At 45.2% G+C, this 22582-nt stretch overlaps 1 protein-coding gene across 1 annotated transcript; it reads right to left on the reverse strand.

Annotated features, from left to right (window-relative positions):
* Window positions 1-8980: 8980 nt before the first annotated feature.
* LOC122921706 (alpha-1-antiproteinase-like) lies at window positions 8981-14789 on the reverse strand. Its single transcript, XM_044271884.1, has 5 exons — window positions 14775-14789; window positions 12896-13509; window positions 11776-12046; window positions 11516-11662; window positions 8981-9119 (listed from the first exon to the last, which is right to left on the reverse strand). Exons 2-4 carry the CDS (start codon window positions 13500-13502, stop codon window positions 11617-11619), a joined length of 924 nt encoding a protein of 307 aa, XP_044127819.1. The 5' UTR covers window positions 13503-13509; window positions 14775-14789; the 3' UTR covers window positions 8981-9119; window positions 11516-11616.
* Window positions 14790-22582: the final 7793 nt, after the last annotated feature.

Here is a 22582-nt window from a genome sequence, read left to right on the forward strand (position 1 = left end):
AGCTCCTCTCCGGTATTTATTAACTGATGTACACACATTTATGTCAGCGAAACGCCCCCTGCAGCGGCTTCCCGTAACCCAGGGCCGACTGCCAGGTGTAGGATGGACGGTACATGCATCATTACACCTTTTACAGATCTGCTACAATCAAACCTATAGAAACGACCCATCAGGGCCACGTGAGAATTACAAACCGGAATCCCAAAAAGTTGGGACACTAAACAAATTGTGGATAAAAACTGAATGCAATGATGTGGAGATGGCAAATGTCAGTATGTTATCTGTAATAGAACGTAGATGACAGATCAAACGTTTAATCCGAGTAAATGTATCATTTTAAAGGAAAAATACATTGATTCAAATTTTCACGGTGTCAACAAATCCCCAAAAAGTTGGGACAAGTAGCAATAAGAGGCCGGAAAAAGTAAATTTGAGCATAACGAAGAGCTGGAAGACCAATTAACACTAATTAGGTCAATTGGCAACATGATTGGGTATAAAAAGAGCTTCTCAGAGCGGCAGTGTCTCTCAGAAGCCAAGATGGGTAGAGGATCACCAATTCCCACAATGTTGCCCAGAAAGATAGTGGAGCAATATCAGAAAGGTGTTACCCAGCGAAACATTGCAAAGACTTTGCATCTATCATCATCAACTGTGCATAACATCATCCGAAGATTCTGAGAATCTGGAACAATCTCTGTGCGTAAGGGTCAAGGCCGTAAAACCATACTGGATGCCCGTGATCTCCGGGCCCTTAAACGACACTGCACCACAAACAGGAATGCTACTGTACAGGAAATCCCAGAATGGGCTCAGGAATACTTCCAGAAACCATTGTCAGTGAACACAATCCACCGTGCCATCCGCCGTTGCCAGCTGAAACTCTACAGTGCAAATCAGAAGCCATTTCTAAGCAAGATCCACAAGCTCAGGCGTTTTCACTGGGCCAGGGATCATTTAAAATGGAGTGTGGCAAAATGGAAGACTGTTCTGTGGTCAGACGAGTCACGATTCAAAGTTCTTTTTTTCGAAATCTGGGACGCCATGTCATCCGGACCAAAGAGGACAAGGACAACCCAAGTTGTTATCAACGCTCAGTTCAGAAGCCTGCATCTCTGATGGTATGGGGTGGCATGGGTGCGTGTGGCATGGGCAGCTTGCATGTCTGGAAAGGCACCATCAATGCAGAAAAATATATTCAGGTTCTAGAACAACATATGCCCCCATCCAGACGTCATCTCTTTCAGGGAAGACCCTGCATTTTTCAACAAGATAATGCCAGACCACATTCTGCATCAATCACAACATCATGGCTGCGTAGGAGAAGGATCCGGGGACTGAAATGGCCGGTCTGCAGTCCAGATCCTTCACCTATAGAGAACATTTGGCGCATCATAAAGAGGAAGGTGCAGCAAAGAAGGCCCAAGACGATTGAACAGTTAGAGGCCTGTATTAGACAAGAATGGGAGAGCATTCCTATTTCTAAACTGGAGAAACTGGTCTCCTCGGTCCCCAGACGTCTGTTGAGTGTTGTAAGAAGAAGGGGAGATGCCGCACAGTGGTGAAAATGGCCTTGTCCCAACTTTTTGGGGATTTGTTAACACCATGAGATTCTGATTCAACATATTTTTCCCTTAAAATGGTACATTTTCTCAATTTAAACTTTTGTTCTGTGATTTATGTTCTATTCTGAATAAAATATTAGAAGTTGGCACCTCCACATCATTGCATTCAGTTTTTATTCACGATTTGTATAGTGTCACAACTTTTTGGGAATCCGGTTTGTATGCAAAACCTACAACTAAATGTGCATAACCAGGTCATTGAAATACACACCACCATTTAAAGGGGTTTTCCCATCTTAGACAATGGGGGCATATCGCTAGAATATGCCCCCATTGTCTGATAGGTGCGGGTCCTACTGCTGGGCAGGGGTGGATTGGCCATAGACCTTACAGGGAAATTTCCCGGTGGGCCGATGCCCTCCTCATAGCCAGCCAATGGAGGTTTGTGGATGTATTTTGTGCTACTGGCAGTATTTTGTGATGGACTAAGTATTTGGCTCTGTTGGGGTGGTATAATGGGCCACAATATAGTATTGGACCCAACTACAAAACGGGGCCACTTTTAGTATTTTTTCCAGGGCCACTTTAAGTTCCCAGTCCGCCTCTGCCGCTGGGACCCATACCTATATCGAGAACGGAGCGGGGAGCGCTGTGGCTGGAGGACCCCAGATTTCCCAGGGTCCGTCCACCACCAAGCGCTAATCCCCGCCTCTCCCATAGAAGTGAATGAGAGGGTGCCACGCATGCGCAGCCCATGCTCTCATTAATTTCTATGGGGCAGACAGCAATAGCCGAGCCAGCGCTCGGCTATTTTCGGTGGCCCCATAGAAATGAATGGAGAGCGGCTGCACGTGCTCAGTACGCTCTCCTTCACTTTCAGGGCTCCGTTCTCGATATAGGTGTGGGTCCCAGCACCTATAAGACAAGGGGCCCTATTCTAGCAATATGCCTCCATTGTCTGAGTTGAGAAAACCCCTTTAATTGACAAAAAAAAATCTTTATTAAATACAATTGATAAAAGACATGCAATGGAGTCTGCATGATTCAGTGGAATAAAAACATACACACCAATGGGAGGGGGCTGGTAATTCATGATAAATATAAAAGGAGCAAAAAATCTATAAACATGATTTTGATCAAAATACATGCAGAGAAATTCATAGCAATATCTATTGATGGTAAAATAAGGTACGGCTCAAATCTCCCAAAGGGGCAATGCATATGAAGGTTTCCAATCAGTCAAAGTGCATAACAGTGCCAGGGAGATCAATAGTATCAAAAAGCACCTCTGGAGTTCATAGAAACGATCTTACAGCCGAAAAAAACCCCATCCCAGTGTCCCCCACTTAACCAACGCGTTTCGCCGAAGGTCTTTTATCAATTGTATTCAATAAAGATTTTTTTGTCAATGAAATGGTCGTGTGTATTTCCATGACCTAGATCTGCTACAATGTATCACCCCCCGGAAGTAACCTATCGGAACAAAGTACACTGGGGGATTTGTCAACAGCTGTGTAGCAGGATCTTACCAAGAAATTGTGTCACATTTGTGCTAAAATTTGAAAATCGTTTGTTCTCTGTCCCCTGTAGCAGAAAAGTACAGGCATAGATTTAGGGGCACATTTGTTAAGATCAGTGTTTATTAAGACAGGCATTTTTCTTTCTTTAGGACAGTAAGAATAAAGAAGTTTATTAAAAGGGTGTGCGCCTCTTAATAAATTTGGGGAGTTTCACTCCAATGAACTTCTGCTGTATGGAATGCCAGACTAGATAACTTTTTAAATAAACCTTAGTTTAGTTCTCTACATTTGCTTCTCACTTCTGCAAATGGCACTTACTAATGTATTGTGATTATCCATATTGTTTCCTTTGCTGGCTGGATTCATTTTTCCATCACATTATACATGCCTCATTTCCATTCACTGTAATGCAGCAGAGGTGGTCGTGCTTGCACACTATAGGAAAAGGTGCCTCTTTGGTGGCTCTTTGGTAGCTGAGACTAGGGGAGAGTGCATAGGCCAGAGCATTTTCCTATGGGTGGTCATCATAACCCTTACATAGTAACACAGTATATAAAGCCGAAAAAAAGCCCTCTGTCCATCCAGTTTGGCCTGTCATCCTGCAAGTTGATTGAGCGGAAGGCAAAAAACCCCTGTGAGGTAGAAGCCAATTTTCCTCACTTTAGGGGAAAAAATTCCTTCCCGACTCCAATCAGAATAACTCCCTGGATCCCCGACCCCTCTCTAGTAGCCATAGCCTGTAATATTATTACGCTCCAGAAATACATCCAGGCCCCTCTTGAATTCCTTTATTGTACTCACCATCACCACCTCCTCAGGCAGAGAGCTCCATAGTCTCACTGCTCTTACCGTAAAGAATCCTCTTCTATGTTTGTGTACAAACCTTCTTTCCTCCAGACGCAGAGGATGTCCCCTCGTCACAGTCCTAGGGATAAATAGATGATGGGAGAGATCTCTGTACTGACCCCTGATATATTTATACATACCGCATTTTTCGCCCTATAAGACGCACCTAGGTTTTTGAGGAGGAAAATAAGAAAAAAATATTTTTTAACCAAAAGGTGTGCTTTTGGTGGGTTTAAACTAATGGCGGTCTGTGCATGACACTATTATGGGGGATTTGTGGATGGCACTGTTATAGGGGGATCTGTGGATGGCATTATGATGGGGGGTCTGTGGATGGCATTATAATGCCATCCACAGATCCCCCCCACCATCATAATGCCATCCAACGATCCCCCCCCCCACCATCATAATGCCATCCACAGACCCCCCCCCATCATTATCCCATTCACAGATTCCTAGGGAGGGTCTGAAGTAGGCGGGGAGAGGGGCGGGGCCGTGCAGGTACTGTACTCTGGCCCCGCCGCTCAGTATGTACTGTATTATACGTAGTGTTAATTATCAGATCTAAACTGAATAATGATGCGCTCCCCCTGCTCCCCATGTGTACCGTACTTACATGTCACGCTCCTCTAGTAAGCACTAGCAGGCAGGCCGGGCGGCAGTAACTCATGGAGGTCATGTGTGTGCTCCGCCTACTTCATTCACGTGACCTCCGTGAGTTACGGCCGCCCGGCCTGCCTGCTAGTGCTTACTAGAGGAGCGTGACATGTAAGTACGGTACACATGGGGAGCAGGGGGAGCGCATCATTATTCAGTTTAGATCTGATAATTAACACTACGTATAATACAGTACATACTGAGCGGCGGGGCCAGAGTACAGTACCTGCACTGCCCGCCGCTCTCCCCGCCTACTACAGTCCCTCCTCCTTCCTCCCTCCTCACTAATACGTCGCAGTCTGCGATGTAAATTGCCAGCATTCGCCCCATAAGACGCAGGGGCACTTTTGGGGAGATCTAATTACCGTATTTTTCGCCCCATAAGACGCACTGTCTTATGGGGCGAAAAATACGGTAATTAGATCTCCCCTCAGTCGTCTTTTTTCTAAAGTGAATAATTCTGATAATCTTTCAGGGTATTGTAGTCCCCACATTCCAGTTATTACTTTAATTGCCCTCCTCTGAACCCTCTCCAGCTCTGCTATGTCTGCCTTGTTCACAGGAGCCCAGAACTGTACACAGTCCTCCATGTCTGGTCTGACTAGTGATTTGTAAAGTGGCAGGACTATGTTCTCATCACGGGCATCTATGCCCCTTTTGATGCAACCCATTATCTTATTGGCCTTGGCAGCAGCTGCCTGACACTGGTTTCTACAGCTTAGTTTGCTGTTTATAAAAATTCCTAGGTCCTTTTCCATGTCAGTGTTACCCAGTGTTTTACCATTTAGTATGTACGGGTGACTTGCATTATTCCTTCCCATGTGCATAACTTTACATTTGTCAGTGTTAAACCTCATCTGCCTCTTCTCTGCCCAAGCCTCCAATCTATCCAGATCCATCTGTAGTAGTATACTGTCCTCTGTAGTGTATATATACAGTATACTGTCCTCTGTAGTATATATACATTATACTGTCCTCTGTAGTATAAATATAAATATATATATACACACACACAATATACTGTCTTATTCCATGTTAATTACTTTACACAGTTTATCTGCAAAAATTGATATTTTACTGTGCAAGCCTTCTACAAGATCATTAATAAATATATTGAAGAGAATAGGGCTTGATACTGACCCATGAGGTACCCCACTAGTGACAGTGACCCAATCGGAGTGTGTACCGTTAATAACCACCCTCTGTTTTCTATCCCTCAGCCAGTTACTTACCCACATACAGACGTTTTCTCCTAGTCCGAGCATTCTCATTTTATATACTAACCTTTTATGTGGTTCAGTGTCAAATGCTTTGGAGAAGTCCAGATATACAACATCCATTGATTCGCCGCGGTATAGAACTTACCTCCTCATAGAAACTGAGTAAATTAGTCTGACATGGCCGATCCCTCGTGAAGCTGATATGGAGTTATTTGCTTATTTTCATTGAGGTATTTCAAGGTAGCATCTCTCAAAAAACCTTCAAACAGTTTACCTTAACTTTTATTATTAAAAAATAAAATAAATGCCCTAAAATGAGGTGCAGAATTTGAAGGAGCAGGGTGGAACCACCCTACTCTAGGTGAGTATACTGAGACTCTAAGGAGGGAGGGAGGAAAGGGAGGGAGGGATGCTGGGTCTCAGCCCCTAATAGCGCCCTGTTAAAGGAGCCCTATTTCCGTTCACCACCACCTCCTAACCAAAGCCCTCAGTTCTCCCTAAGCAGTGCTCTGACTGCCCAGCTTCGTCCTGACAGGGAGCAAGTGAGGGGGGAGGTAGTCCCTAGATGTCGTTGTAGTACACCACCTGCGATACGCCACCAGGTCCCTGGGGGCGATCGCTAGTCGTACACTAGACCTGTGAGGATAGTGTCCTGAAAAACAATATATGTGTGGGTGTCAAGGTTGAACACCCCACATATGTAATCGTTGATGATGCTGAGAAGCTCAATAACCATGGGTGGCCCGACGCGTTTCCCTGTTGTGTTACAGTTCGTCAGGGGCCCCAAGAAATGGATATAAGCAACAATAGGGGTGACTTGTCCACCAGTTGGGACAGTTCACCAAATCACACTTAAATTGTAAACAGCACGGTTATTAGCAGCTGATATGTATCATTAAAATTTCAAGCAACCCCCATAGTGTGGCATTATAACGAGCCGCAGTCACAGATGGGGGTGAAGAGAGGTACTTAGCTCGTCAGGAGTCACCGGTCAGTGGACCTGTCCCTGCGATGCAGACTGGTTCCTGTTCTTGCACAGTCTGTGTGCTGGATCCCGCGTGTGGCTGCACTGCCACACGCGGGATCCAGCACACAGACTGTGCAAGAACAGGAACCAGTCTGCATCGCAGGGACAGGTCCACTGACCGGTGACTCCTGACGAGCTAAGTACCTCTCTTCACCCCCATCTGTGACTGCGGCTCGTTATAATGCCACACTATGGGGGTTGCTTGAAATTTTAATGATACATATCAGCTGCTAATAACCGTGCTGTTTACAATTTAAGTGTGATTTGGTGAACTGTCCCAACTGGTGGACAAGTCACCCCTATTGTTGCTTATATCCATTTCTTGGGGCCCCTGACGAACTGTAACACAACAGGGAAACGCGTCGGGCCACCCATGGTTATTGAGCTTCTCAGCATCATCAACGATTACATATGTGGGGTGTTCAACCTTGACACCCACACATATATTGTTTTTCAGGACACTATCCTCACAGGTCTAGTGTACGACTAGCGATCGCCCCCAGGGACCTGGTGGCGTATCGCAGGTGGTGTACTACAACGACATCTAGGGACTACCTCCCCCCTCACTTGCTCCCTGTCAGGACGAAGCTGGGCAGTCAGAGCACTGCTTAGGGAGAACTGAGGGCTTTGGTTAGGAGGTGGTGGTGAACGGAAATAGGGCTCCTTTAACAGGGCGCTATTAGGGGCTGAGACCCAGCATCCCTCCCTCCCTTTCCTCCCTCCCTCCTTAGAGTCTCAGTATACTCACCTAGAGTAGGGTGGTTCCACCCTGCTCCTTCAAATTCTGCACCTCATTTTAGGGCATTTATTTTATTTATTTTTTAATAATAAAAGTTAAATATTAAAGGTGACCACTATTCCAAAATTGTCTTTTCTAACTCTAGGTACCTTAAACCCCAACGGCTCATATCTGTGTAATATATAATCAGTTTACCTTAACCCTTAGAAACAAGCAGTGTGTGATGTGATGTGAAAAATGAATCAAGACAGCAAAAGAGACAATATGGACGATCACAATACATAAGTAAGCGCCTTGTATTAACTTTCTCTACATGATAAATGCCATTTGCTGAAGTGAGACGACAACCCCTTTAAATACATACCCCACATTAGACCTCCTTTAATACAGACCCCTAACACAATAAGAAAGAGAAGCTGCAGCTTCATTGCACCCTCCTCAAGGTTGATCTGCCCTGGAATATTGTGTTTGTGAAACATTCTGCTTGCCTGCAGCCGCCACTAGGGGGAGCTCTCATTGACCTTCATAATATAATAAATCTGCCTTCAGTAAACGTCTGAGTTTCTCTATATTTTACATAGAAGAGTTTCAAAGCAGTAGCAGTGTGTGGCTATTCTAATACGACATTTATTTTCCCTTAAAGGGGTTGTCCGGGTTAAGAGCTGAACCCGGACATTCCCCCATTTTTACCCAGGCAGCCACCCTAATATGAACATCGAAGCATTTCATGCTCAGATGCTCCCCTTTTGCCATGCACTGAATTGCGCAGTGAAAAAGCTTTTTTTTTTAGCAGTTCCTGTGACGTATCGGGCTCTCCTTGGGGAAAGGTAGGTGGAGGGTTCAGCCCAGCAGTGAGCCCGGTGACATCACCGGCACTAATGGGCGGGTTTTAGCGCTGCCCTAGCCTGAAAAACGGCCAGGGCAGCTCTAAAGCCCGCCCATCAGAGCCGGTGACGTCACCAGCAACAGTGCTAGGCGGAAGCCTCTGCCTGACAGTGTAAAAAAGCCCTGTATAGCACAGGGTAAGGGGGAGCATCAGAGCATAAAATGCTCCGATGCTCATATCAGGGGGGCCGGGGGGTGAAAATAGGGATATGTCCAGGTTCAGCTCTGAACCCGGACAACCTCTTCAACTCCAAATGTTAGTTATTGATGCTAATTAAAATAATTATTTCTAAAGACTGCAATGCAGGTGACAGATATGTGAAAACCCAATGATGTTTCTGATTCACAGATCTCTAGAGAAGAATAAATAGACTCGCACACAAAATACACAGTTGTTCAGGGAGAAACTTTATTTTACAGTAAGTCTCATCCTTTCCCACAGTGTAGACACAGAACAAGAAGGAAAACCTAATCCTCTGAAGGATCTATAACTCTCCCTAATAGCTCAATAGTGTTCATAGGCTTGTTGTACACCAAGGCAAGAAATGGTCGATCAATTCTAAATTCTAAAGCACTGGGAAGAGTAAAAACGTTTACGATTCCACCTTCAGTGGATTCTGTATAGTTCTCAACAATATTAATCAAAGTCTTGTGCAAAATCTAGAGATAGAAAAAAAGAGTCCAGTAACTGACATATATATACTGTATGATGTACAAGAATATAACTACTATAATACTGCTTCTATGTACAAGAGTATAGCTACTATAATACTGCCTCCTATGTACAAGAATATAATTACTATAATACTGCTCCTATGTACAAGAGTATAGCTACTATAATACTGCCTCCTATGTACAAGAATATAATTACTATAATACTGCTCCTATGTACAAGAATATAACTACTATAATACTGCTCCTATGTACAAGAATATAATTACTATAATACTGCTCCTATGTACAAGAATATAACTATAATAGTGCTCCTATGTACAAGAATATAACTACTATAATACTGCTCCTATGTACAAGAATATAACTATAATACTGCTCCTATGTACAAGAATATAATTACTATAATACTGCTCCTATGTACAAGAATATAACTACTATAATACTGCCCCCTATGTACAAGAATATAACTACTATAATACTGCTCCTATGTACAAGAATGTAACTACTATAATACTGCTCCTATGTACAGGAATATATCTACCTTTAATACTGCTCCTATGTACAAGAATATAACTACTATAATACTGCTCCTATGTACAAGAATATAACTACTATAATACTGCTCCTATGTACAAGAATATAACTACTATAATACTGCCTCCTATGTACAAGAATATAACTCCTATAATACTGCCTCCTATGTACCAGAATATAACTGCTATAATACTGCCTCCTATGTATAAGAATATAACTACTATAATACTGCCTCCTATGTATAAGAATATAACTACTATAATACTGCTCCTATGTACAAGAATATAACTACTATAATACTGCTCCTATGTACAAGAATATAACTACTATAATACTGCTCCTATGTACAAGAATATAACTACTATAATACTGCCTCCTATGTACAAGAATATAACTACTATAATACTGCTCCTATGTACAAGAATATATCTACTATAATACTGCTCCTATGTACAAGAATATAACTACTATAATACTGCCTCCTATGTATAAGAATATAACTACTATAATACTGCTCCTATGTATAAGAATATAACTACTATAATACTGCTCCTTTGTACAAGAATATAACTACTATAATACTGCTCCTATGTACAAGAATATAACTACTATAATACTGCTCCTATGTACAAGAATATAACTACTATAATACAAGCATATACACAGTGGAGTCCCATTATTCTGATCACTTCCTACTTATGACCTCGGCAGCGTGTAGCTCACGAAGGGGGTCCTGTTTGGTCACGTGGCTTGGTGGGTATATAAGGTGTGCGTAGCTGTCATGGGTAAAAGGGGTGATTCATCAGACTTCCAAAAAGATTTCTAAACCTGCGCAGTTTGTGAACTGTTCTTGTTCTGCGGTGGTGAAAGTGTATGGAAAGCGGACAAATGTCACCATTGTGAATAAGGGAAATGGAAACTGTGGAGCAACACGTGTCATTGAGTGTTAACGTCGGCTAGAGAGGTGCTCGAGGGCAAAGGACACCTTAAGGTGGAGCAGCTCACCGCCAAAATAAACCAGGGGGACCAGACATGAGTCTAACACAACAGTTCAGAGAACCTACTGCGTATGGGGCCCCGGAGCAGACGGACGGTCACTGCTCCTCTGCTAATGAAGTTGCATCGGCAGAAAAGGCTTCAATTTTCCCTGCAGTATAAGAATCGGACCTCCGCTGGTTGGTAAAGGGTTGTCTTCTCCGATGAGTCACGTTTTCTACTTCATAGAATAGATGGACGTTGCTGTGTCAGGAGAGAAACATCAGAGAGGGAACACCCTGCAGCCATTGCTGGATGAACACAAGCTGGTGGGGGCAGCGTTATGGTCTCGGGGAGGTTTTTGTGGCATTCTGTGGGCCACTCATCCATGTAGAAGGCACTCTCAACAGATCTGTGCATGAAGCCATCCCTGAAGATCATGTACACCCCTAGATGCTGATTGTATTTCCTGGGGCACATGGGATTTTCCAGCAAGACAATGAGACTTGTCACATGACTAGAAATGTCTGACATTGGTTGGAAGACCATGACCAAGACTTCCAAGTACTACCCTGACCCCTGATTCCCCAGACTTGAACACAATTGAGCATCTGTGGGACCATCTGGATGGATCCCCCCCACGCACCCTTGAGCAGCTGTGGGATGCACTGCAGGCAGCATGGCTCCAGATACCTTTGACCACCTACCAGGACCTTATGGAGTCACTCCGGACCTCTTAGCTGCTCTCCGTGCTGCCCACAGTGGTTACTCTGGATATTAGCTGCTGGTCAGAACAATGTGACTCCACTGTGTGATTACTATTAGTTTGCTGTACTGCTTCTATAGAACAATCCTTTGCTCCTGTTACTTACTCCAGACACTTTCAGCCCTGGTTTCTTTGAGATCCCAGACAGATCTGCGGTTTCATTAAACACTTGTAGTATCCCCATTTTCATCAGAGCACTCTGCACATTCACTTCTTTTGTACAAATACTTTGGGGATGTAGAGATCCAGCAGACTACGATTGTAAAATAATAGAAATCAGTAGTTACATTGTAACATAATTTAGTGTTTTATTCCATGCAAAAAAAACAAAACATTCAGCTTGTGCCCAAAAATGTGGTCACTCACCTGGTCTTAGCTTTGTTTAAATACCGTTCTATGAGCCGTATGGATAACTGGTTTTCCACTTCATCGAGATCTCCATTATTCGGCACAATAAGAAGCAGAACGAGCTGGTCGGTGTATGGGACCTGAACCACCACACAGTCATGCGCATGGTCCTTGAAGGTCTTGAATTGTCCCACTTGATGCATCATTTTAACCTCGATCGTTTTTAACTTGTTCACCTTGAAAAGTCCACGTTTGGTCCCTTGGAAGGTGAAAGGGGTTTCCCATTTTGCTGGTGAAACAAGAGTGGAAATGGTGTAAAATTACATCATCACCCATGATCCAGTGCCTGGAGGTTATGCTCCCAAGGCCGAGCCTATAGGCAATCCTGCCCATCCATTCAGCAAGAGAACAAGGATCTGTATCTGTCAGGAGACTATTGTGTCATCACAAAGCTGTATCTGTCACGTAACTAATATGACACCACAAATGTGTATCTGTGAGGTAAGCATTTGTGACATCACAACAGGTTTTAGGCAGGTAACTGCTATGACATCACAAGTGTGTATCTGTGAGGTAAGCACTTGTGACATCACCACAGGTTTTAGGCAGGTAACTGCTATGACATCACAAGTGTGTATCTGTGAGGTAAGCACTTGTGACATCACAAATATCCATGTGTCATGTGAGCTGCAGTGACATCACAAGTGTGTATCTGTCAGGTACCTGCTATGACTAGTTTCCTTCAGGTGAGGTCAGGGGTGGCTATACAATAGATAACATTAAATCCTCCATTGGAATTCAAGGCGCCCATATACTGTTTTTGCACTTGGGCCCCTGGTACTGGTGTCCACCCGCATTACTGGCCATTTCTTATAAATATCTCTAGGTATCTTCTGCTGAGCCCATGTAGGGGTTGTCCACAGCAACAGCCCCTTAGGATAAGTGAAGGGTGCAGCTATAGAGTATGCAAGGGTAGCAGCTGCACCTGGCCCTCATGCCTGAGGTTGTCCAATGGTCCCTTTTCCACATCAGACACCAGTATTATAAATGTTGAGGGAAGGGGGAGGGGGGGGGGGGGGGTTCTGGTTGTAGGTTTTGCTTTGGGTGTAGGAGCTTAATTGACTACTCTGTGACTCACCATTAAAGTTTACATAGTCTATCAGAAACATCAGCGTCCATCTGTTCACGTTGCTGACCAAGTCTTCTATTTTGCCATCTGAATGGCCGCTGATTTTCTCGTTGATAATTCTCTCTGCCTTCAATGGATCCTTGAAGTTAATGACGTAGATGTAGGTTCTGTAGTAGTTGACCAGGTCCTGATGGTATTGGGTGTCAAGGGAAAAGGATTTATCTAGGAAGAGCCAGTTGGAAAATCTGAACTCCACCTCTCCTTGTTTTGTTCTACTTTTTTCAAGGAAGTTCTTAAAGTCGTCCTTCAAGATTTTGTCGGCTTGACTGGCATTCAAACACATGGCATCCAGAATCTGCTGCTGAGTTGAGGATCTTGCCCCGAGACCTAACATGGCCAGCGTGGTGTAGATGCTGAATGGTGAGAGGAAGAAGTTGGGAGGGGCATTTGCCGTCTTGGAAGACACCAATTTATATAGGGAGACAACAAAGTGCATACTGGCCTTGGGTAAGTTGCTGCCGTCCCACTGACCGCCGCAGTCATCTTTCTTCTGTTTGTCATTTTTGAAGGTGACCGTCGTGGAGACAGAAAACAAGACAAGCAGTGGCAGTCGCATCTTCTGTCTGGAACATAGGAGGTTGGATTTAAGTTTGTGCTTAAGGAACCTACTCTCGGCTGCCATTTCAGCCATTTAAAGGGCCAGTTCGGTCTTTGATCAATAAGGGAACCGGTTACATTGAACATGGTGTCTGAGCTGCAAGCAGCATGTTATAGAGCAGGAGGAGCTGAGCAGATTGATGTATAGTTTTCTGGGGAAAGATCCAGTAAAACTTGGAATTTATTCATTTAAATTCCTACTCCTTCTGGGCTTTGAAGTCCAGGAGGCGGTCCTATCAGTGATTGACAGCCTTCCCTCTATGAGGAGGCGGTCCTATCAGTGATTGACAGCCTTCCCTCTATGAGGAGGCGGTCCTATCAGTGATTGACAGCCTTCCCTCTATGAGGAGGCGGTCCTATCAGTGATTGACAGCCTTCCCTCTATGACTGTGTATACAGAGAGAGCTGTCAATCACTGATAGGACCGCCTCCTCGACTTCACATTACTTTTCATTTTCACGGTGACAGGTTCCTTTTAAATTTAGGTAAAGGCAGAACTCACCAGCTGTTCCAGAGCTGCTGTTCCAGTCTTTGTTTCTGGAGGTCCAGCATTGATGTCCCTGACTACGCCATGTGATCACTGCAGCCTCAGCGGTCATGCATGGTAGTTGGAGACACCATCACTGCAGAGAGGCTGGCACTGCAGAAATAAAGTACCTGACTGATGCAAGTGATTGGCTGCAGCAATCACATGGGTAGTCAGGGGTTTTCATCATTCCAGCACCAAAAACAAAAACCGTAAGGGAGCCCTGAAATGGCAAAGGATTGGACAGAGTAAGGCTTCTTTTGGAGTTTTTTTTTTTTAAATACTAATACCTAAAGTCATAGACAGGACTAGACCAGGATGATAATGTTTCTATTCACTGATAGCCAGCAGAGCGTTTAAAAATCATAGATGCTTTGATTATGGTATTGGTGTGTTTCATCTTTTACTTGGCCAGATTACCACATTTTAAATGCCCAAAACTGGACTACAATTTGATTTTGGTGTAATATGGTCACAAACGTGATCACCTCCCTCCCTCTGATTTCTTAGGTGCGCTGATGACATAATAATTAATGTGTGATTGAGATTTAAAGGGCCCTTGTAACCCACCCATATAAGTATCCCAGGCCTCAATTCCATATAAAGTGAAGGCCATATGAAGTTCTGTATATAAATGATGATAACTTTGTCTAAAATGGCTAAAAATGAAATGTGACACAAAAGCCAATGAAACAAATTCCTCACCGTTCTCTTTGTGTCGCCGTCCTCAGTAAAACAGGGAATCTCGATAACTTTGTTATTTATATCATAGATCCCTTATCTGATCTATGAAGATGTCATGATGACCTGACCCCATGAATAAAGCAGCCAGGGGGTTAATAAGTAACAGAGTAATATTGGCATATTAACATAGCTTGAAATAGATGGAACATATGGAAGACAGACAAACAGTGGGATATGCTAAAGGTATGTGTCACTAAGGAATGGAAACATTTAACAATATGAGACATTGGATGGATACATTGTAGCACATAATATTGATCAATACACGTTTTTTTTTTTAGCATTTTTCCAAAATATTTCTCCATCCAGAGATCTTGTCTATAGACAGAGTTTATTTTACATTATGGATCTATCCGAGCTCAGGTACAATGAAAGGCATGGATGCTGGGATTTGGAGCAGGAGTTTGATGATGGTGCACAGAAGCATTTTGTCATAGCAAAAGATCAGGGGGGCTGTCACATAGATGGATGGACGGATGGATAGAAAGATAAAAAGATAGATAGATGCTAGAAAGATATATAGATATGAGCTAGATAGATATTAGATAAATAGATAAATATTAGATAAATAGATAGATATGAGATAGATGACAGTTTTTGCATTTGTTTTGTTCTTCACGTAATCATCTTTATCTTGACCTTTTGTAGTCGTGTGAAGTCTGTCTTCATGATCTCAGCAGTAGATATGTGTGAACTACATTCAAGAAAATTAACATACAGAAGAATACACATATTTTAGTACGTAGCCACTTATGAGTATCCGGACGTTTCAGTCGGATTATGACTAGAGATGAGCGAATTTTCTAAAAATTCGATTCGGCCGGTTCGCGTAAAAAAACGGCTATTTCCGGCCACACCCAGGAAACACCTTAATTCCCACTAGCCAGAAGATGAACCCCTTGCTCACCAAACAGCAGGGAGGCACACCTTAAAGGGGAAGTGCGAAACCACAAACTACACATTGCCCCTGGCAACCAGTCTGCACGGCAACCGTGTCACGGTCAAACACCAATATGACCGTGACACATAGTGTGGAGGTGACAGCAGCATCAGGAGACCACAGAGTGGCAAGGTGACATGGTGTGGAGGTGGCAGCAGCATCAGGAGACCACAGAGTGGCAAGGTGACATGGTGTGGAGGTGGCAGCAGCATCAGGAGACCACAGAGTGACCTGGTGACAGAGTGGGGAGGTGGGTGGCAATACAAGTACCAGCTGAAGATGGTGGGCGAAAGAAAGAGCACTTGGCATCAGATGTGTGGCATCAGGCGGGTGGCAGCATCAGAATAGTAGCTGAGGCAGGTAGCCAGAAGAAACCACACTCTTTTGTTAAACCATGGCACCATGGATGATCTAGTCTGATGCATCAGGCATTGGTGGGTGGAAATCCTGGCTGATCTACGCCTGATTCATCTTGACAAAGTTCAGTCTCTCCACATTTTGAGTGGACAGGCGAGTTCTTCTTGGGGTAACTATGGCCCCCGCCGCACTAAACACCCGCTCTGATGCCACACTACTGGCCGGGCAGGACAGCTTTTCCAGGGCAAACTCTGCTAGTTGCGGCCACAAATCCAGTTTGGCTGCCCAGTAGTCCAGCGGATCTTCAGTGTGGGGTGTCAGGGTGTTGTCCAAGTATGCCACCACCTGATGGTTCAGGTCCTGCTCCAGGTCTAGCTGCTGGTAAGTAGTTTATTCACTAGGCGGCTGAAGAAAGTTGCTCATCAGCGACTCTAGACTCAAGTTGCTGCTGATTTACCTGGAACTGCTCCTACCCCTCCACCCCACTACAGCAGCCATGGCAGAGGAATGTGAGCACAGAGAGCCCCCCCGGTCAGACCTGCGAGAGGATGGACGATGGCGCAAATAGGCAGTGGCCAACTGACTACATAGAATGTCTCGGAGGGACTCCCTGCCTCCATCTCCACTGCATACTGCCACGGTGTGTTTGGGTCCTCTGCCTCATCTTCCTCATCGCCCTGTAGCTCCTCCTCCAGTTCATTCCCCACAGGGCTCATGTGGCCGTGAAATCTAGGCACCACGTCTCCAGTCCCCTGACCAGCCAGATTTTCCAGCATTTGTTCCAGGACATGAACCAGTGGAATGACGTTGTTCACCCCGTAGCCCTGGCGACTGACAAATAACGTGGCCTCCTCAAAGGGCCTGAGCAAACGGCAGGTGTCACGCATGAGCTGCCATTGGCTGACATCGAAGTTACACAGTGGAGTACTCCTGTCCGCTTGCATCATCAAGAAATTGTTTATGGCCTTTTTCTGTTCGTATAGTCGGTCCAACATATGGAGGGTGGAATTCCAAAGGGTGGAAACGTCACATATCAGCCTATGTTGGGGGATGCCGTTCTGCCGCTGCAGCTCAAGGAGCAGGGGCGTAACTAGAAGTGACTGGGCCCCACAGCAAATATTTGTAAGGACCCCCCAGCGCGCTTCGCACCTCCCTCCTCCTGTGTAAACCCCACTCCTTTGGCACAGTGTAGCGGTATACTGTATATTGTGGGGCACAGTGTAGGCTATATGTGTATAACATAAACATATTTCACATGAAAACTTACAGTTACTTGGCTTGACCCTTGGGGGTCTCGGACACCTCCACACTTTGGCCGGGGGCTCGGTGGAGCTGATGTTGTGCTTTATCCTAATGAGAAAGATTTCATAATAAGGATTTGGAGAAGGGGCAGAGGGATAGCAGAGCAGGGTGAGGCTGGTGCTGGTACTAGGGGGTCATGCCATGGGGGAGTAATAAAGCCCACCATAATGCCCCCCCAGTAGAAATAATTCTCCTTATAATATGACAGTGCAAAAAATACCCCCTTGTAATGCCCCCAGTTGAGCTAATGTCCCCATAGTGCCCCCATAATGTCCCAGTATAAAATACCCCTATATAGTGCCCCAGTAAATTCCCCCATAGTGCTCCTCCCCACCCTTCCTGCTAGTGCCCCACATAATGTACCAGTATAAAATGCCCCATATATAGTGCCCCAGTAGATGCCCCTCAGTGTCCAGCCTCTGATAGGCTGCCGGCCTAGTGTCCCCCATAATGCCCCCCAATAATGTGCCAGTAAGTGTCCCCATAGATGCCCCCACATCATGTGCCAGTATCAAGTGCCTCTCCCCCCCCCACATGTCCCAGTATCATAGTGCCACCCCCCCCCAATGTGCCAGTATCAAGTGCCTCTCTCCTTCCCACCCCCCATGTGCCAGTATCATAGTGCCAAACCCCCCCCATGTGCCAGTATCAAGTGCCTCTCCCCCCCGCCCCATGTCCCAGTATCATAGTGCCATCTCCCCCCCCAAAAAAGTGGCAGTATCAAGTGCCTCTCCCCCCATGTGCCAGTATCAAGTGCCAAACCCCCCCACGTGCCAGTATCAAGTGCCAACCCCCCCACGTGCCAGTATCAAGTGCCAACCCCCCCCACGTGCCAGTATCAAGTGCCTTTCTCCTCCCCATGTCCCAGTATCATAGTGCCATCTCCCCCCCCCAAAAAAAGTGCCAGTATCGAGTGCCTCTCCCCCCCCATCCATGTGCCAGTATCAGGTGCCTCTCCCCCCCATGTGCCAGTATCAGATGCCAACCCCCCTCCCCCCCATGTGCCAGTATCAGGTGCCAACCCCCCTCCCCCATGTGCCAGTATCAAGTGCCTCCCGCTCCCCCAATGGCAGTAACAGTCGGGTATTAAAAAAAAAAATAAACACTTAGGCCGAATGCACACGGCTGTGAGTGGTCCGTGGAACCACTAGCTGGATTCCTGCTGAGAGCACAGCAGTGTATTACTGTATTGTGGCGGCAGCAGGGAGCGCACGGCGTCAAAGCAACCAATGGTTCCACGGACCGCTCACGGCCGTGTGCATGAGCCCTTATACTTACCTCCATGTCAGCGATGCGATGCAGCGTCTTCCTGTGTCCCGCCCTGTATGTCCATATATGGAGTCAGTGCTTGTATTTAAGAAAAGTTTCTGCTGGGATTCAAACCCACGACCTTCTGTATCAGAGGCAAAGCACCTAACCACAAGACCATAAGAGCTGCCTTGCCGCTGACTGAAAAAATATGAGACTTCTACTGTTATAGCTGGCTAAGTGTACATCTATACACATGACAGCTGCCCCAACACACCCAGCACTGCTATATCTCTATATGACAGCTGTCCCAGCACACTCAGCTCTGCTATATCTCTATATATGATAGCTGCCCCAGCACACCCAGCTCTGCTACATCTAATACACATGACAGCTGCACCAGCACACTCCGCTCTACTATATCTCTATATATGACAGCTGCCCCAGCACCCCCAGCTCTGCTACATCTATATATCTCTAAGTATTGCTATACAGTAGATAGATATATAGAGATATAGCAAAGCTGAGTGTGCTGGGGCATCTGTTAAGTGTATAGATGTAACAGGGCTGGGTGTATAGGTGTAGCAGAGCTGGGTGTGCTGGGGCAGCTATCATATATAGAGATATAGCAGAGCTGAGTGTGCTGGGACAGCTGTCATATAGAGATATAGCAGTGCTGGGTGTGTTGGGGCAGCTGTCATGTGTATAGATGTACACTTAGCCAGCTATAACAGTAGAAGTCTCATATTTTTTCAATCAGTGGCAATGCAGCCCTTATGGCTGTGTGGGTAAATGCTTTGCCTCTGATACATGGAGGTTGTGGGTTCGAATCCCAGACACATCAGGAGACAGTAAGATTAGATCACATTAGCAAGGGGGCCTGGTCCGCTGCTGCTGTGAAGGGGCCCTGAACATTAAAGGGAACCTGTCACCAAAAAATCGCCTACTAAGCTGTTAATAGTACCTTATAGTGCTGCATAGTAGTTTCCTAATGCACTTTTTCATCGTTTAGCCGCATCTAGCCTCCTTGAGAAATCGATGTTTTATTCAGCCGCTGCCCCCTGCTTCAAGTCAGGTTTGAAGTCAAGGGGGCAGCGGCCTAGGCGTTTCCAATCCTGCTCTCCCCGCCCCCCGCCACCTTTATTGACACGCCGGATCTCAGTGCCGGGACCACGCTCCCAGCCCGCATGCGCAGTAAAGGGCTGCTGTAGCGCGATCCCAGCTCCGGCTCGTACACTCATCCGGCTTCAGTTTCGCTACTGCGCATGCGCCCGGCATCTTCTGTAACTGCGCTAGTATGTAAGGCTGGCGGGCGCATGCGCAGTAGCGAAACTGAAGCCGGATGAGTGTACGAGGGAGAAGGACCAGGGAGATGGTCTGTGCAAATCCTCTTCTGTGTTTCGTTCAGGCTCAAGACATCCAAGATCTCCAGGTGAATTGTAGACTGGGCTGTTAGAGCCAGCATGGACAGAAGATATTAATGGTGATTGAATACGTTTCAGATTGGAGATCCCCTTGTCTGAGATACTTTGCAGGCTACAAAAGTGCAGGGTGCAAACTGTGTATTAGCCCTAAGGCTTCCTCTTTGGGCTTTCTTGAGATGTTTATCCCCTTCTATCTCCTTGTGAAAAAGTACAAAGCAATAACCAGGTGGATGAACCATGGCAGATACTGGTGGTTCCACCACATGGTTCCACCAGGTGGTGGAACCATGGCATATTGCAAAGTTGAGCCTTCAAGTCATTGAAAGCGTGTCTGATTAGCTGAGATGTTTTAAAAAAAGTTGGATTTGGGTCCGAATTGATTCTACAGGAATCAAAGTTGCTCAAATTAGCCTTCAAATTAGTATATGATACTCTGAGGTCTCCTAGGACTTTTTTCTTAAATATATTTTTAAAAGTTTTCACAAATGTTTTCTCCTTCTTCCAGCCCTTTCTATTAACCTGTTAAATGCAATGGCAGCAAGAGAATGTAATGTCACAGTGACACTAACGTCTATAGCTATGGGTAAATGCATGGTTGACTGTGTTAACAATCAGTGTGTTTAAAAACACTCCATACTATCCTGTGTGTTTTGCTTTTGCATATTAGAATGCTTCCAAAAATTGTCCCTTAACGGGTGAAGATCCCTGTCCTTGTTTATACACAAACACGCTAATGTCACAGGAAACAGTGGCTTGTTCTATGCAAGCACCCAAAAAGTATGCATTACTATGAGCAGAATGCCTGCCTGTATTTAGACACCCATGTGTTAATGGTCAGAAGATAGAGTGACTTGTTCTGAACAAGCCTGGAATGTTTCTGCCATTTAATTGAGAGAAGCAGCAGTGCAGTGTGGATATGGAAAGGGTAGGGTAATCGTGGCATGTGGCCGCAATAATAGTGACAGTAATAGCAGCACAACATGGACCAGACAAGGCAGTAGAAGTACTAGAAAAATGGGGACCCTTAAAACAATACTTTATTTAGATCTAGATAAAAGAGCATCCCAAACCTAACTATACACACAAGATACAAATAGAAACCGATATAAAAAATAAACAAAACCACTCTTGCAGAAAACACTAGGGGAATGTACTCAGCGACCAAGGTAGGGGGAGTTTCCGGTAAACCAGGGAGGGGGGAACTGCCCCTAGAGAAAACCCTGGTTTACCCTGAGCCCGGGGACAACTCCTGATGGTGGGGTATTCCTGTCCTCGTACCTGTCCTGATATACCCTTTAATACCCTGCATGGTGGTACCTAATACCGGTTCATCCCGACGTGTTTTCCCCGAGATGGGTTCATCAGGGGGTATATAAGAGTAAAATACGTTCCGAAAGCAACAACAGATACAAAAAGATATACAAGGATACAAAAATGTCCCTTACGCATGGTAAAACAAGGGAGAAAGATACATTCTACCATATGTAGCTCATCATAATAGACTGGCAGAGGATACTACATAGGGGGTTCCCTTGTTGGCCTGACACCTAGGAGGTGCAAAGATGAGAATGGTTTTGTTCATTTTTTATATCTGTTTCTATTTGTATTTTGTGTGTACCGTAGTCAGCCTTATAGTTAGGTTTGGGATACTCTTTTATCTAGATCTAAATAAAGTATTGTAGTAGTAGTAGTAGTAGTAGTAGTAGTATTAATAAACAATGTGGAGTGGTAACGACAGTGGCAGTAGGAGGATTAGCAGCAGGAAGTATCAGCTGCAGCATTACAGAACATGATGGTAGGCAGGCAGACAGCGGCATGATAGGGCACTGTCAGCAATGGCAGATCTAATCATCGACCTCAGCCGGAGCAATGTGATAATACTCATGGATCCATGCCTAGTTCGTTTTCACAAAAGTGATGTTTTGGATACTGTCGTAGGATAACTTTGTGTCATGATTCCCCTGTCACACTGAAAAGACTCTCTGAGATGACACTGGACTCTAGTCAAGACAGTACTGAGAGAGCTGTTGATGTTTTGGGCCAGTGTCCCTACCTAGAAGTCCGCGGGGTCAGGGAACATGGTATGCACAAATAGGACTGAACCTTAGTGTTGAAGGTGTACATCTCCTCAGCCTAGTGCAGCATGTGAAAAAATGTCTCCATCATGGTCATGAGAATGAACTGGCTGCTGCATGTGGTAGAGGTAACTCTGCAAAGATGGGGGGCTAGAGAGGGGCCTCAGACACGTGGGCAGCAGCTGTCTGCTTAACAAAAGCTGCGGCAAGCTGCATACACTGTGTGCAATTTGGCCTCCCTTTTGGGAACAAAAAGACATTCCATCATTTTGCTTTGATAGGGTTTAAAAAAAGGCTATCCAGTATTCATCAGTCTACTTGATGGAAAGGATACACAGCAAGAAAGCATGCAGCTCATCATTCTGGCCAGAGTGTCCAAGGAGCCAGTTATTCTGGCTGCTCCCTACTGAGACGATTGGACAT

Source organism: Bufo gargarizans, chromosome 11 (assembly GCF_014858855.1).
Source record: "Bufo gargarizans isolate SCDJY-AF-19 chromosome 11, ASM1485885v1, whole genome shotgun sequence".
Lineage (NCBI taxonomy): Eukaryota > Metazoa > Chordata > Amphibia > Anura > Bufonidae > Bufo > Bufo gargarizans.